This window comes from Chionomys nivalis, chromosome 15 (assembly GCF_950005125.1).
Source record: "Chionomys nivalis chromosome 15, mChiNiv1.1, whole genome shotgun sequence".
Classification (NCBI taxonomy): domain Eukaryota; kingdom Metazoa; phylum Chordata; class Mammalia; order Rodentia; family Cricetidae; genus Chionomys; species Chionomys nivalis.
Window position 1 is genome coordinate 28,738,496 of NC_080100.1, and position 13,090 is coordinate 28,751,585.

The 13,090-nt window shown below is 37.1% G+C and overlaps 1 protein-coding gene across 1 annotated transcript in view; it reads right to left on the minus strand.

Annotated features, from left to right (window-relative positions):
• Window positions 1-1,891: 1,891 nt before the first annotated feature.
• Window positions 1,892-13,090, minus strand: part of Fgf10 (fibroblast growth factor 10) — a 74,661-nt gene continuing 63,462 nt past the window's right edge. Inside the window, exons 2-3 of the mRNA XM_057790087.1 lie at window positions 8,055-8,158; window positions 1,892-4,817 (exon numbers count right to left, since the gene is read on the minus strand). Coding sequence (XP_057646070.1) covers window positions 4,620-4,817; window positions 8,055-8,158 — 302 coding nt within the window. The 3' untranslated portion in view covers window positions 1,892-4,619. The remainder of the gene's footprint in view (window positions 4,818-8,054; window positions 8,159-13,090) is intronic.

Below are 13,090 nucleotides of genomic sequence, written 5' to 3' on the forward strand. Positions count from 1 at the left end.
CTCTTTTTGTGCGCTGATTTCTCAAAAACATCAGCACATGTTCACGGGAGATGTTTAAAGAAATGTCTCCAGCATCATTAGGATACAAGTTGGTATTTACTATGAGAATCAGCTTCTTTTCACTGTAAACCTGTAAGTCATTCCACTGATCATCCTCTAAGGTGTGCAAAACTACAGATAGCCTGGCTGTGGTCAGGGCCTTATTCTTGACTTGAAGCAAAACAAACATATTACTTTCATTTAACAACTTCACAAAAGAGAAAGACCTTTCATGTCTTTCTCCTTTGGAAAAACAAATGGCAAATGATTGGAATTGATTAAAAATATAGTTTATTTTAAGCACCCTTAACTTTGTACCTGCCTACCACTGAATAGGTTACTTTTTTTTATTGTCCTTCCTCTTTTCCTCTTCAGTTTCATGGCTAATTTTTCATGCTTGTGTGTAAACTTCTAACACCTCTGTCCTTTCTCTTCGTGGTCATATGAATGAAGACTGCTCCTTCACAGCGCCTCAATTCCTTGACATGCTCCTGAAGTGGATTGATAACTTCCCAAAACAGAGTGGTCAGAGTTATACCTAGGCTGTTTCTGGAACTCCCCAAGGCCAACTGGCCGGGGTCTGAAAAAAGCATGGGACAAAACCGGTCTCGCTGAACATAACGGACAATGAGGACTACTGAGAACTCAAAGAACAATGGCAATGGGTTCTTGATCCTATTGCACGTAATGGCTTTGTGGGAGCCCAGGTAGTTTGGATGTTCACCTTAATAGACCTGGATGGAGGTGGGTGGTCCTTGGACCTCCCACAGGGCAGAGAAACCTGCTTGCTCTTTGGGCTGCGGAGGGAGGAAGACTTGATTGGGGGAGGGGGAGGGAATGGGAGGTGGTGGCGGGGAAGAGGCAGAAATCTTTAATAATTAAATTAATTAATTAATTAAAAAAATAGAAAAAAAAAGAAGAGAAAATCTGGGGTTTTGGAGTTGGAAAGAAACAATTTGGAAGCAAGCCTCCGTAGCTATCTACCGCCAATCAGTTGAGAGAGGCTGAAGGAAGCGAACAAGTGAATAGAGCTTCATTTCCCAGTTCTGGAAGAGTTCTGATGTTATTCCCAGCACTTTTCCAAGATAAATCGTTTTTATACCTTAGTTTGAACTGCAGAGGTGTCATCTGTCGAGGTAGACAGAGCTCTTGACACAGGATTTCTTTACATCCATGTGTGTTGTTCTAAAGTGCAGACCGTTATCTCTTAAATATTCTAACTTCCTGTGCATATATCTTTATTTAAACAAACTTAGGGCTAGCAACTTCCTGATATGAAACATGTTGTTTACATTATTGACTACTCAAACCAAGAATTAGCAGCATTCTAAGTCTTAGAAGTGTGCCACGCAAAGCTACTGCTCCAAACTGGAAATATGTCTACAAACTCACTTGGACCCTGGAATCAACTTGCATTATTATGATTTTTTTTTCCCTGCCTACTTTTCAAATCAAATGCATTGGTCTATTCCATCCCCTGGAAGTCTGATTTTGCAGCTCCTGGCTTTCGTCCAAAAGCCTTTCATTGCTGCACAAGCCATCCTGGTTTTCAATTCATCCTTCTTTATCCACTGTGTAAACTAGGTGGACCTGAATGGTTAGGAAAACTGAAAGCATTTGGTTGTTATTAGGGTAAGGATAGCCGGCTCACACATGTAAAACATTAAAGAAACCTTACAAATGTTTGAGTAATTTTTTTCTGTTGTTGTTGTTTGGGGCTGTGGGGCATTTAACCACATCCTGCCATGCACACAAGCCCGGAGATTCTCTCATTACCAGGTAGAGTGTAGGCTAATAAAAAGAAAAAAAAAGCAAAAAACCAAGGACAGTATTTTTATTTTCTTTTCCCAGCATTTTATTGCCTTTATTTAAATGTAACATAATATACACTGTTCAGCCTTTTGGGGGGTGGGTAGAAGGAAGGAGTGATTCTATATCGAGAAACCTTAGTGCCAGCACTTGCAGCTCACATGGCCTTGTATCTGTGACTGACACGCTTTAGCATGGTGGACCAGTGCCCACACTTCCCACGGAGGCACAGCTCCCCAAATCGTGATACTTTTTTTTTTCTCTAACACACAACATTCAGGACTGAACTTCATTTCTTTCAGTAGTTGTAAAAGGGACTACTATTATCAAACAAAGACGCAATATTTTTTTAATGTGGAAAAATCCTCACTCCTTATTAAATTGTTTCTGTATTTATCTCTGTTAACTTGTATACAGAGAACGGTGTAGCGTGGGGAAGGGGGAAAGATGTTTTCTATTTTTGGACTCTGCAAGCTTTGATACATTTTGCTAGAAGCTGTTTAATGTCTTGAGTACTATAATGATGACTGTTTACACGTAGTCTCTTTAGTAATCTAAATGGCAATGAGAAATAAGAATCCAACGTCTGCCCTCTTTGCTGTGCCTCTGGTCATTGAATACTATAGTTTGTCTCCCCAAACATTTAATTTTGGTTGTGGGTGGTCTGTGTTCATGTGTCAGGTATAATTATTATTTTAAAATAAAAGAAAAAGAGAGACACCTAGTTTTCCTAGGGATGCATTACATTAGAGCTCTCAGACCCAGTTACCAATTAAATGTTAACGTACAGAATCCAACCACAAAAAAGCATACATTTTTAAAATCCCATTTGTCACAAAACAAGCTGAATGAAAAATACCATGAAATGCAGCTATACCCATAAACATAAGCACTGTGACTCTGTGCACTTCTCTTGAACTAACGCTTTACAAAGAAATCACAAAGTATGACTTTTGTGGAATTAGAACATTCTCAACAAAGTGGATTTTTAAATAACTGATTAGCTTTTAACTCAATATTTTAAGTAACTGATTTGCACTGGCAAAAGGTCCACAAATCACCAGCCTTTGTAGAGGTTAAATTTTTAGTAAAAAGAATGCTTGCTTAGTCTTTTGTTTGTACCAAAATATTGTATCCAGACAATAAAAATGAACAGATCTTCCAAAACAAGAAATAAGAAGATAAAACTGTAGCATCAATATAGACTTAAAATTATCCTTTAAAATATTTAGAACAAATAATTTTTTTTACATTTTTAGATCATTACAGACACTGCAAATAAGGCTTATGTGTTTATTTAGTGAAATACAAAGTGACAGTGAGTCGTACACTTACGTACTGCTTTCTATACCTGCTCTAAGAAAATGAATTTTGATGTGGTTATATTATGGAATCTTCTAGAACACTTTAAACGTACATAAAACAAGCTTTATTTGGGTTTGTAAAGACTAGATCATACAGCTTGAACAGGTTTCAGTATATGGTTACACATATACCAGGATATATTTGCTCAGTTTTAGCCCCTGGGAGAGTTGTACGTCATACCAAATTCCTTTTTGGTTCCTTTTGGGGAGAAGCATTCTGTGGGATTTACAAAGGATTCTTGCATGTGAAGATAATCTTTCCATCATTTGTGACTGTGACCTATAGTGAACCATTATCAGAAAAAAAAAAAAAGAAAACAAAAAACAAAGAAACAAAAAAACAAGGTTAGGCTAAACTCTAATAATTCATTTCCTTTGCTTTAGTATATTTATGGAGATAAAATAAGGCAATGAAAGAGAATTTGCTTGACCTTATATGTTTTTAAGTAAGGAAGCCTCAGAACTGACACGTGTTGGCAAATGATGACAGATATCTATTCCTCAAGCTACAGCAGAACTCTGCCATAGTCATCACTGATGGTTCTTACTGCAGAAGTGTAAATGAAGTCAACTGATAGCACATAGGGCACTTGTGCTGCTCCCTTGATCTCATCTCCTATTTCTGAAGTGTTTACCAAGTTCTTAAAACACTTTGTCATGATCTTGCGTAGGGTGCCAAAGTGAAAAAAAAAATGAGAAGGCAAATCAGAGGGCAGCGCTGAGGATACTCTTTAAAACCCCAAAAGATATTTAACATCCTATTAAATAAATAACTTAGAAAGAAATAGTAAAGGATGAAGGCAGAATGCACAAGCATACCATACTATTTGTATTGTTTGAACAGTTTCACACTAATATGCTTATATTTGTAAATCTGATCCAATTCTTCCATGGTGCCACACCCAAAGCTCCTTTGGTTGTGCATATGATATGACCCAAGTGCTTTCCAGTAAATGCTTGCGTGTCTTCCTGCTCATTGAATCATCAGGCTTGAATGAGCAATGAAAGTCTTTGATATGTGTTCATATTCCATAAATAACTTTCCCAAAGATCATTCAACAGATTGTTCCATGTCCTTTAAGTTCTATCTCAGAAGTCCAAAAGCAAAAACTTAAACAAACAAACAAACAAACAAAACCCAGCCCACAGCATTGTTCACTTGGGGATAATTTCTATTCCATTTGATTTGCCTCTGCCTTGGGTATAAGGCATGACACAGAGCTAATGAAAAGAACTTCATATGTTAGCAGTGAGTACAAAAGACTCCAAAGCCTTCCTTCCTTTAAGCAGGTTGAACTCTGTGATATGCCTTTGCCTTTTACTCTAGTCTTCTGTGAGGATACCAACTCTAACTCTTCCTGGTCAAAGAGTCTTTGGTTGTACTGCATCCACCAATGGTGCCTTCTTCTATGAGTGGACCACCATTGGGAGGAAATGAGCAGAGGTGTTTTTCCTTCGTGTTTTTTGTCCTCTCCTGGGAGCTCCTTTTCCATTCAATGCTACATACATTTGCCTGCCATTGTGCTGCCAGTTAAAGGATGCATAGGTGTTGTATCCATTTTCCTCTATCCTCTCTTTCAGCTTACAGTCGTTGTTAAATTCTTTCTGCAAAGGAAAAACAGTTCTTTATTGGTATGGTGTTGATACTTGACTCCATAGGATATAAACCATCTAATGAGTTACAGTGAACAGTCCTGTTTATAGCTGCCAATTTTACATAATGCTCACTTTTTATAAAATGTCAACAACAGAAGAGTCAAAATTTCTAACAACAAAACAGATTCTGTGTTTGAAAACACATGACTCATCTTTGATTAATAACCACAGAACCACAGCCACATTTTCTGGTCCTTTAATAAAATGACGTGCTTTGACTATAGCATGGTTTAAGTGCTTATTAAAAAGGTATGCAATTTAAAGAGTCAGGGACAAGGTCAATAATATAGTTCATTGGTTAAGACTCTTGCTTCGAAGACTAAATGACCTGAGTTCCATCCCCAGGAACCATAAGGTGGAAAGAGAGAACCAACTCTTTCAAGTTGTCCTTTGACCTCTACACATGTATTGGGGTATGTACCTGTGCTCTCATGTACACAGACACACAGAGACTAAACAAATGTAACAATTCTGTTCAAAGAAAGATTGGGACTATTTCAGGTAATTTCTTTTGGAGATGTTTATTTTTTTCTTGCCATAATGAATTTTAAGAAAACGTTTTTTTTTTTTTTTTTTTTTTTTTTTTTTTTTTTTTTTTTTAGAAGTGTGCCTTAATTTTTTTTTTTAAATGAGTGTGTCTGAGTCAGCTTTTTCATCCCAGATATTTTGACCTTTGGGATGTAACTAAGATGTGCCATAGCTATAATCTCTGAAGGATGGCCTAGACATTCATGAGATACAGGCAAAGAATGACTACTAATGTTTAAGAAATCTAGCTTGTACTAATGTGAGCATTTCTCCCTGCTGGCTAGCCTTCACACTGTAAGGTACTATGCAGGCTGATGAGGAAAACCTATTGGTAGTCTCCTAGGTCTGTGAACCTTGTGAATTGCAGTAATGACTGGTGTGACAAGAAATGCCCTTGGGTGCAATAGTGGTACAAATATTATGGGAATAACCACCACTTTCTGATTAGATATAAAGCCCATCTCACAGTAGAAAACACATGCCCTGTGCTACAAATCTGGCCAAGAATTCATGGTTGGGGAGTTTACAGGCCACAAGAGTGAACCTACTACTACCATTTTGCTAAATAGAGAGTATCAGACTGCCCCCCTAAATCTCTGTCTCTTGACTGGTAGATTAGCACACCTTTTAGAATTCTGGGATTCCTGAAGGCAGGATCGCCATTTCGGATTGAGGTCAAGGTAAGAGTCAGTAGCTGATTGCTTTGCTTTTCGGATCTTCAGGTTGAACCCAATTTCTCTTTCTGAGTTTTTAGTAATTGTGCACAGGAGAAGATAAAGAGGTAAAAGTATATCTTGATGGAGATAGGGGAAGGATCTGATGACGAATATGCTAAAAATACATTGTATGAAATTCTTCAAGAATTAGTAAATATATTTTAAAAGAAGTAGCCTGTGTGTTTTTCTGTCTACTTTTTGCATGCCTGGCAACTGAGGAGGTTAGCAGAATATTATATTTGCTGAAACAGGAGTTACCTAAGGTTGTGAGCCATCATTTGGGTGCTAAGAACTGAACTTGGGTCCTCTGCAAGAGCAGCAACTTCTCTTAAATGCTGACCTTTCATCTCTCCTTGCCTATGACACAATGTTTTTAAAAGAAAACTTATAAGCAGATTTATTTTGTTTGGTGGTGGTGATGGTGATGGTTTTTTATTTCTTTGTTTCCTTTTTTTTTCTTTTTTAAATGTCTGTATGTGTGTATATATGTACATATTGGGTCACACATGTGGAAGCCAGAAGACGACTTGTGGGAGTCAGCTCTCTCCTATAAGTTGAGTTCTGGAGATTGAGCCCAGGTTGTCAGATTTGCTGGAGAATCTTGCAGGTCCTCAAACATGTTTAATGGGGAAAAAAAGCAAAACAGTATTTTTGCAAGAGTGGTACAAATTTACAACCCTGAATGGAGCTATTTTTAAAAATGTTCTGTTGCTTTTTAGGCTCCTTTTAGAATAATATGCAATGAAGAAATTGAATTAAAATTCCTGTAGACCTCATACTTCACATATTCATTCTGGTATGACTGGCTTGTCACTTAACAGTAGACCTGATATGAATAAAAGACCAAACTAGGCCATTTCTAGACTTCTGCTTCTCAATTCTCAGAATTGAACCAGAAGCACGGGCAGCGCTTGGCTCCACGTTGAATGTGTAAATTCTTGGACCTTATCTTAGACTCTGAATCAGAGAGTCTAGGCCTGCCTTGGCCACATTATTATGTCTTTTAACAATGCCTCACATTGATTTTGAGGCTTACTTACTTAGGTATAAGAACCATCAACAACACATATGTTAATCAAAAAGGGGAATTTATTTGTATATTTAAAGTTAAATTCTTTTCGATGCTGTGAAAAATGTAAAAGTGCACACTATCTGGCTAGAAATACATGAGATTATTTAAAGTAACTGTGTCAAATATTTTATCTCGGCCCATACATCCTCAAAAGTGTAATTAAAATTTTATATAACTGTATTGCAAGTTCTCTTCTAGAGTAGAATTCAGAAAAATTTAAAATCATTTAGTATTTCTTTGGTAGAGTTTTAGGATTAAAACTACGAAGCATAATCCATCATTATCAACTGACCTGCTTCTGCTATCCTTCAAATGGCAATTAAGTCTTCACATAATATCTATAATATTCATGAATAATTAGAATTAATGACTATTACCTAGGTAAGTGCAATTCTAGGGTTCATTGAATAGCTTGGAAAAAAATCATGAGTCTCTTGATGTTTCTCCATTTATGATTTTAACAAAACCACACAACATCTGTGCCCTAGTTTTCTCTTGAGCTGTGGCAGATACTCATAGTATATAAGGTTCCATTCCACTCAAGGTTTTTGATTTAAGCAGTTCTTCTCCAAGTTGTCTCCAGTCCCCACGCTACTTCGTTCACTTGAGTAAAATTCTGATGGACTTGCAGTTCTGCACGTTCACAAATGCCGCTAATAGACTCATGGGCCAACAACTATGGGATTATAGAGCTGAACAAGATGCTTTGCTGGCCCGTGAGATGCTGGTGACCCAGCCCCTCCCGCTGTGAATCTGGTTAGTAATGATGGAATGACCACAAGGACATTCAGTGTCTCCTCCTGGAAACCATCCAAGTCTCTGGTGCTAACTTAGTGCAATGTGTTTTGAAAATGAAAGCCAGCTACTTACTGAGCCATAGAGTTTCCCCTTCTTGTTCATGGCTAAGTAATAGTTGCTGTTAATGGCTTTGACGGCAACAACTCCGATTTCCACTGATGTTATCTCTAGGATACCTAAAACACATAATTACAGAGACAAGCTGTAAAGAGTCATTTGTGCTTAGGTGGGAGAAGGTAAAACAACCAAAAACAAATGAAAAGCTACATTTTGTATTATCTCAAAGCAAAAGGCAAATAGTGGGGTAGCCAAACTGAGCCCAAACTGTTTTGGTGTGGACAATTGTCTGTATTCTGTCAATTATGTTTGAAATAAATGCTGATTGGCCAGTAACCAGGTAGGAAGTATAGGCGGGACAACCAGACAGGAAGTAGAGGTGGGTCAATGAGAACAGGAAAATTCTGGGAAGAGGACACAATACTAGTCCAGACACAGAAGAATCAAGATGTGACAACCTCGCTGAAAAAGGTACTGAGCCATGTGGCTAACATAGACTAGAATAATGGAGTTAATAAGACGCCTAAGCGAATGGGCCAATCAGTTTACAACTAATGTAGACCTCTGTGTTATTTCTTTGGGACTTAATGACTGTGGGAATGGGACAGGACAGAAACTCAGACAACACTGTGTGAACAGGTTGAAAACCCCAGTGAATACAGAAAGCCAGTAGTAAAACTTTGGGAGGTTTCCTTCCCGTTTTCACTCTGAGCATATACAGGCAAATGTTGTTTTAATTAAAATGCTTCCTTTGCAACCTCTGCATTTTCAACCCCATAAATATTGAAACTCCTCTACTCATCTTAGCCTAGATTTCACAAAAACTTATCAGAGCCCACATCTGTACTGTGGTATTAAATTAAATCCACAGCATATGTCAGTGATATGTCAGACTTACCTCAATCTGTAAAAACAATGGCAAACTATTTTTTTTTTGTAGCACATTTAGATAAACTAAATCCCTTGGCTGCGTTTAACTGATAAATTCATTTTTGACCAATGTGTTGACATGCTGAGGCACAGGGAGACTTGCTTCAGCATCTGTACAACCTTACCATAGCAGATACAATGCACCACGTTAAGGGCTTTTCTCTTTTTTGAGAAAGAAAGGAAAGCAGAGGGAAGCAGTGATTGACAAAAAGACCATTTCCTCCAGTAACAGGTGTTTTGTTTGGTTTATGTAAGGATGATAGCCTTAGAAAACTTTGTAAGCAGGTGTGGGAAAGGTATTTGATATAGAATGCAAAAAGCCCAGCCAAACTAAACTACCTCAAACTAAAACTCATTTGATTATTTTTAACAGAGCTTGCTCAGGCTGGATGAACAGCACAGTGAGGAGAATGTGATATTGGGAGTTAGGGTCTATGTACTTGACTCCTAGCTTAGCATCTGTTGAGAAATGACCCCAGAAAACATCAAACCATTCTATGTCTCCCTGTCATTTGAAAAGTGGGATGGCCGGGCAGTGGTGGCGCATGCCTTTAATCCCAGCACTTGGGAGGCAGAGGCAGGCGGATCTCTGTGAGTTCGAGACCAGCCTGGTCTACAAGAGCTAGTTCCAGGACAGAAACCCTGTCTCGAAAAACCAAAAAAAAAAAAAAAAAAAAAAAAAAGGGCAACATAACAATATTTCTCTCAGAATCTTGCTGTGAAGGCAAACAAGATTATATGCACAAAGTTATTAGTATCTGCCTAGAGGTCAAAACTCTAGTTATTATGAAAGGCATTTTCCCCTAAATTTTTAAACTTCTTCAAAAGACTACAGAACATTTCCATAGATCAGACAAACTGCCCTTGTCTTAGCCAGCTGATGTGGAAGGAAATCATAATTACCATGCATTGTGTATCACTTAAGATGACAAACACCATCTTCAATGAATATATAAAATGTGTTCTCAGATTTTGTCCCCTCTAAGGGACATGAACGGTTTCTCTCCTATTCTTTCCCAGATTAGTCTGCACAGAAGATGGTAGTAATGCTATACTTTTCTGATAGCAAAGCTGACATAAAAAGAGACTTTCACTAGATAACACGAAGCAAAACCTCTATCAATGTGTCAAGGAAATGTTTGATTTCACACAGCATAATCTTCACTAACATAGCATCTCACTGTGCTTGCAAACCCAAACCAAGGACATCTGTGAGGTCTGTTTGGGGCAAGGTTTATGTCATCAGTATGTCTTATTGTATGCTGGTTATTGTCCTTGGGGCACCCACCCACATATTCATTTGCTTATTTAAAAAAAGTACTCTATTGTAGTTTGTTTCTTTAATTTTTGTAACTGTTCCGCAAGGAGGTATTGTCATTCTTATTGTCAATTTTAGATTAGAATATGGAAGATAAATTTGTATAGCTCACACACAGGTGATTTTTAGGTCCATCACGATGGTTATATACACCCGGTCCCAGGGCTTTCACACTTCCTTTCCTCCACCTCTGAATATCTTCATTTTTCCATCTTTCCCTTTCCTAGAGGGGGATTCTGTAGGAACCATTTAGCAATATGATTCTTTAGAAACTCTTAGTAAATGACAACATGCTATCGTCACAACGATGTAGGTGTACCACATGGGAAAACTTCTGAGTTTCAGAGGGTGAAAAAAGTTAATAAACTTTGTGACAAGGAAAAGATACCAACTAGACAGGAAGTGATATTCTGATGGTATTTAAGCTGCTGTGCCTGCTGAAAGGGTGTGTACAGGATCAGTAAACTGTGAGATTGGCCACATGTATCTCTACTCAGACAGGAAATTGATAGAAAAGGGAGGCAGGAAGAATGTTTTAACAAATAATAAAGCAAAATTTCTGAAGGAAAAGTATTAGGGGGAGCTGTAGTAATGAGACAAAGACAAGGAAACAACATGATATGAATATCGCCAAATCCTTGGCTAGTTATGTTGAAGAATTTGTGGCATACAACAGGTTTACTAAGACACATTTAAATTCCTTGAGTTTTACCACAAATGAGAACTCAGTATTTAAAGGATTGATCAAGCTTTTTTTTTTTTTTCTTTACAGCTAGTTTGAGTAAGAATGCAAAATATTTACTTTGCTCTATCATGGATGTGTCTTGCTCAGGGTTTGTACCAGAATAAGTCTGCCTATCTCTACAAAATACTTTTAAGATAGAAAAAGGAAAAACTTCGGTGATTTAATACCCCTTTGAGTTCTAAAAATAAGCTTTGGTTGTACCACGAATCACTAAATCATAATTTGGGAGCTTTGTAGGTCATAGGCAAGTGCTGCACTTATTTATTGCAAACATCATTGAATGTGGATACTTCTTTGTGAGGAACCAAGCCTGCAGGGCATCCCTGCTTCTTCATATGTAATTTCTGCAGTGTTTAGTATTTGGTGAAAATTATCAGGTTTTCTTATTCAAATTATTTTTGAAGAGAGACTCCAGAATTTTTTCTGGTTCATTAGATCAATAGCTATATATGTCCACTTTGACATAAAATGAAATGCCAGTTGAAAGACATAATGCTAAAGAATGAGTAAAGAGTATATGGCATCTCTCTGCATTTCTTGCACCTTATATAATGCTATAATTATCTCAAAAATTAAAAGTTGCTAAAAAGCTTTTGAAAGCTAAAGTGATGATTCAGTGGTAAAGACATCTATTGTCAAGTCTGGGGACAATTGTAATATAATTTTAATCAATATGTTGAAATATAACATGGTCAGGATAATGGTATTAGAATTTAAACTTTTTAAGTTAAATCTCTCCCTTTCCCATATGAGTTGTAGAGTCCTTAACTGATCCATTGCATGCTAACATGGGAAAATATCTTGGGTAGTAATCACTTTTGAACTATATATATCAGGGCTTAGATAACCCCACTCAATATTGTAAGATACTCTGCATGGCTGTGCACTTCATTTCCTAAGAATTCCTATTTTGGGTCTCATGGCTGTGCAAAGCAAAATTGGGCATTTCTGAAATCTCAAATTTTTGTTTGTTTTTGATCACAGTTATACTTGTGAAATCATGCATTAATATTTTCATTAAAATGAATATAAAAGTAAGGAAAACAAAATAAAGAAATGCTAGTGAATTATAAGATGAATTTGATGTCAGTTATAGGTAAATTATTATAAATGTGAAAGTTTTTGTTGCTTTTAAGTAATCTTCAACTATTGGTTAATATAAGTAGAGAAGTTTTAAAGTGATATTGAAAGGTTATTTTTAATGTAGGAGCCTTGATTTAAGCAATATTGATTTTGAGACAACAGAAGATAACAGGATAACATATCTAACTGTATTTATTCACTGAACCATCTCTCCAGCTCCTTTAAATTCAATAAAAACAATAATGTAGCAAGATAAGGCTGTAATAAAGGATCCTCTCGTGTCATCTACTTTTACATATGATGGAAATTTCCAATTAGTCTAACAAGATATATCAGAATTAAACATGTCTTTTACATACAAAAATAGTCTTGGAGAAATTACCAATTATAAGTTAGTGGACATTTATTATTTTCAGTATCACTGATTTGATGATTGGACTCAAGGTTTCTCTGTTCTTTCTATATTGTTGGGCTTTACTAATAAAACTGTTATTTAGTAATATACCAAAGCCTTAGATAAAATCACAAGAGTGAGGTATATATGTATGTTGACATTCATGGCTAAATAAACAGAGAGACCTGAACTAACTTGTTCTTCCTCATCATGTGATGCTGTCTGCCGTATTGTTGCCACAAGAAGGGTTTACCAGATGTCCAGAACTTGATGGTGAACTTTTTCTCATCTGGAACAGTGAGTTCAACAAACCTGTATTCTTTTTTTTTTTTTTTTTTTTTTTTTTGGTTTTTCGAGACAGGGTTTCTCGGTGGTTTTGGAGCCTGTCCTGGAACTAGCTCTTGTAGACCAGGCTGGTCTCGAACTCACAGAAATCCGCCTGCCTCTGCCTCCCAAGTGCTGGGATTAAAGGCTTGCGCCACCACCGCCCGGCCAAACCTGTATTCTTTACATGATATGAAGTTGCGTTTGTTTTAGAGTTGAGCTCAGTTTGCTTCTTTCCTTACTGTGACTGTCAGAAC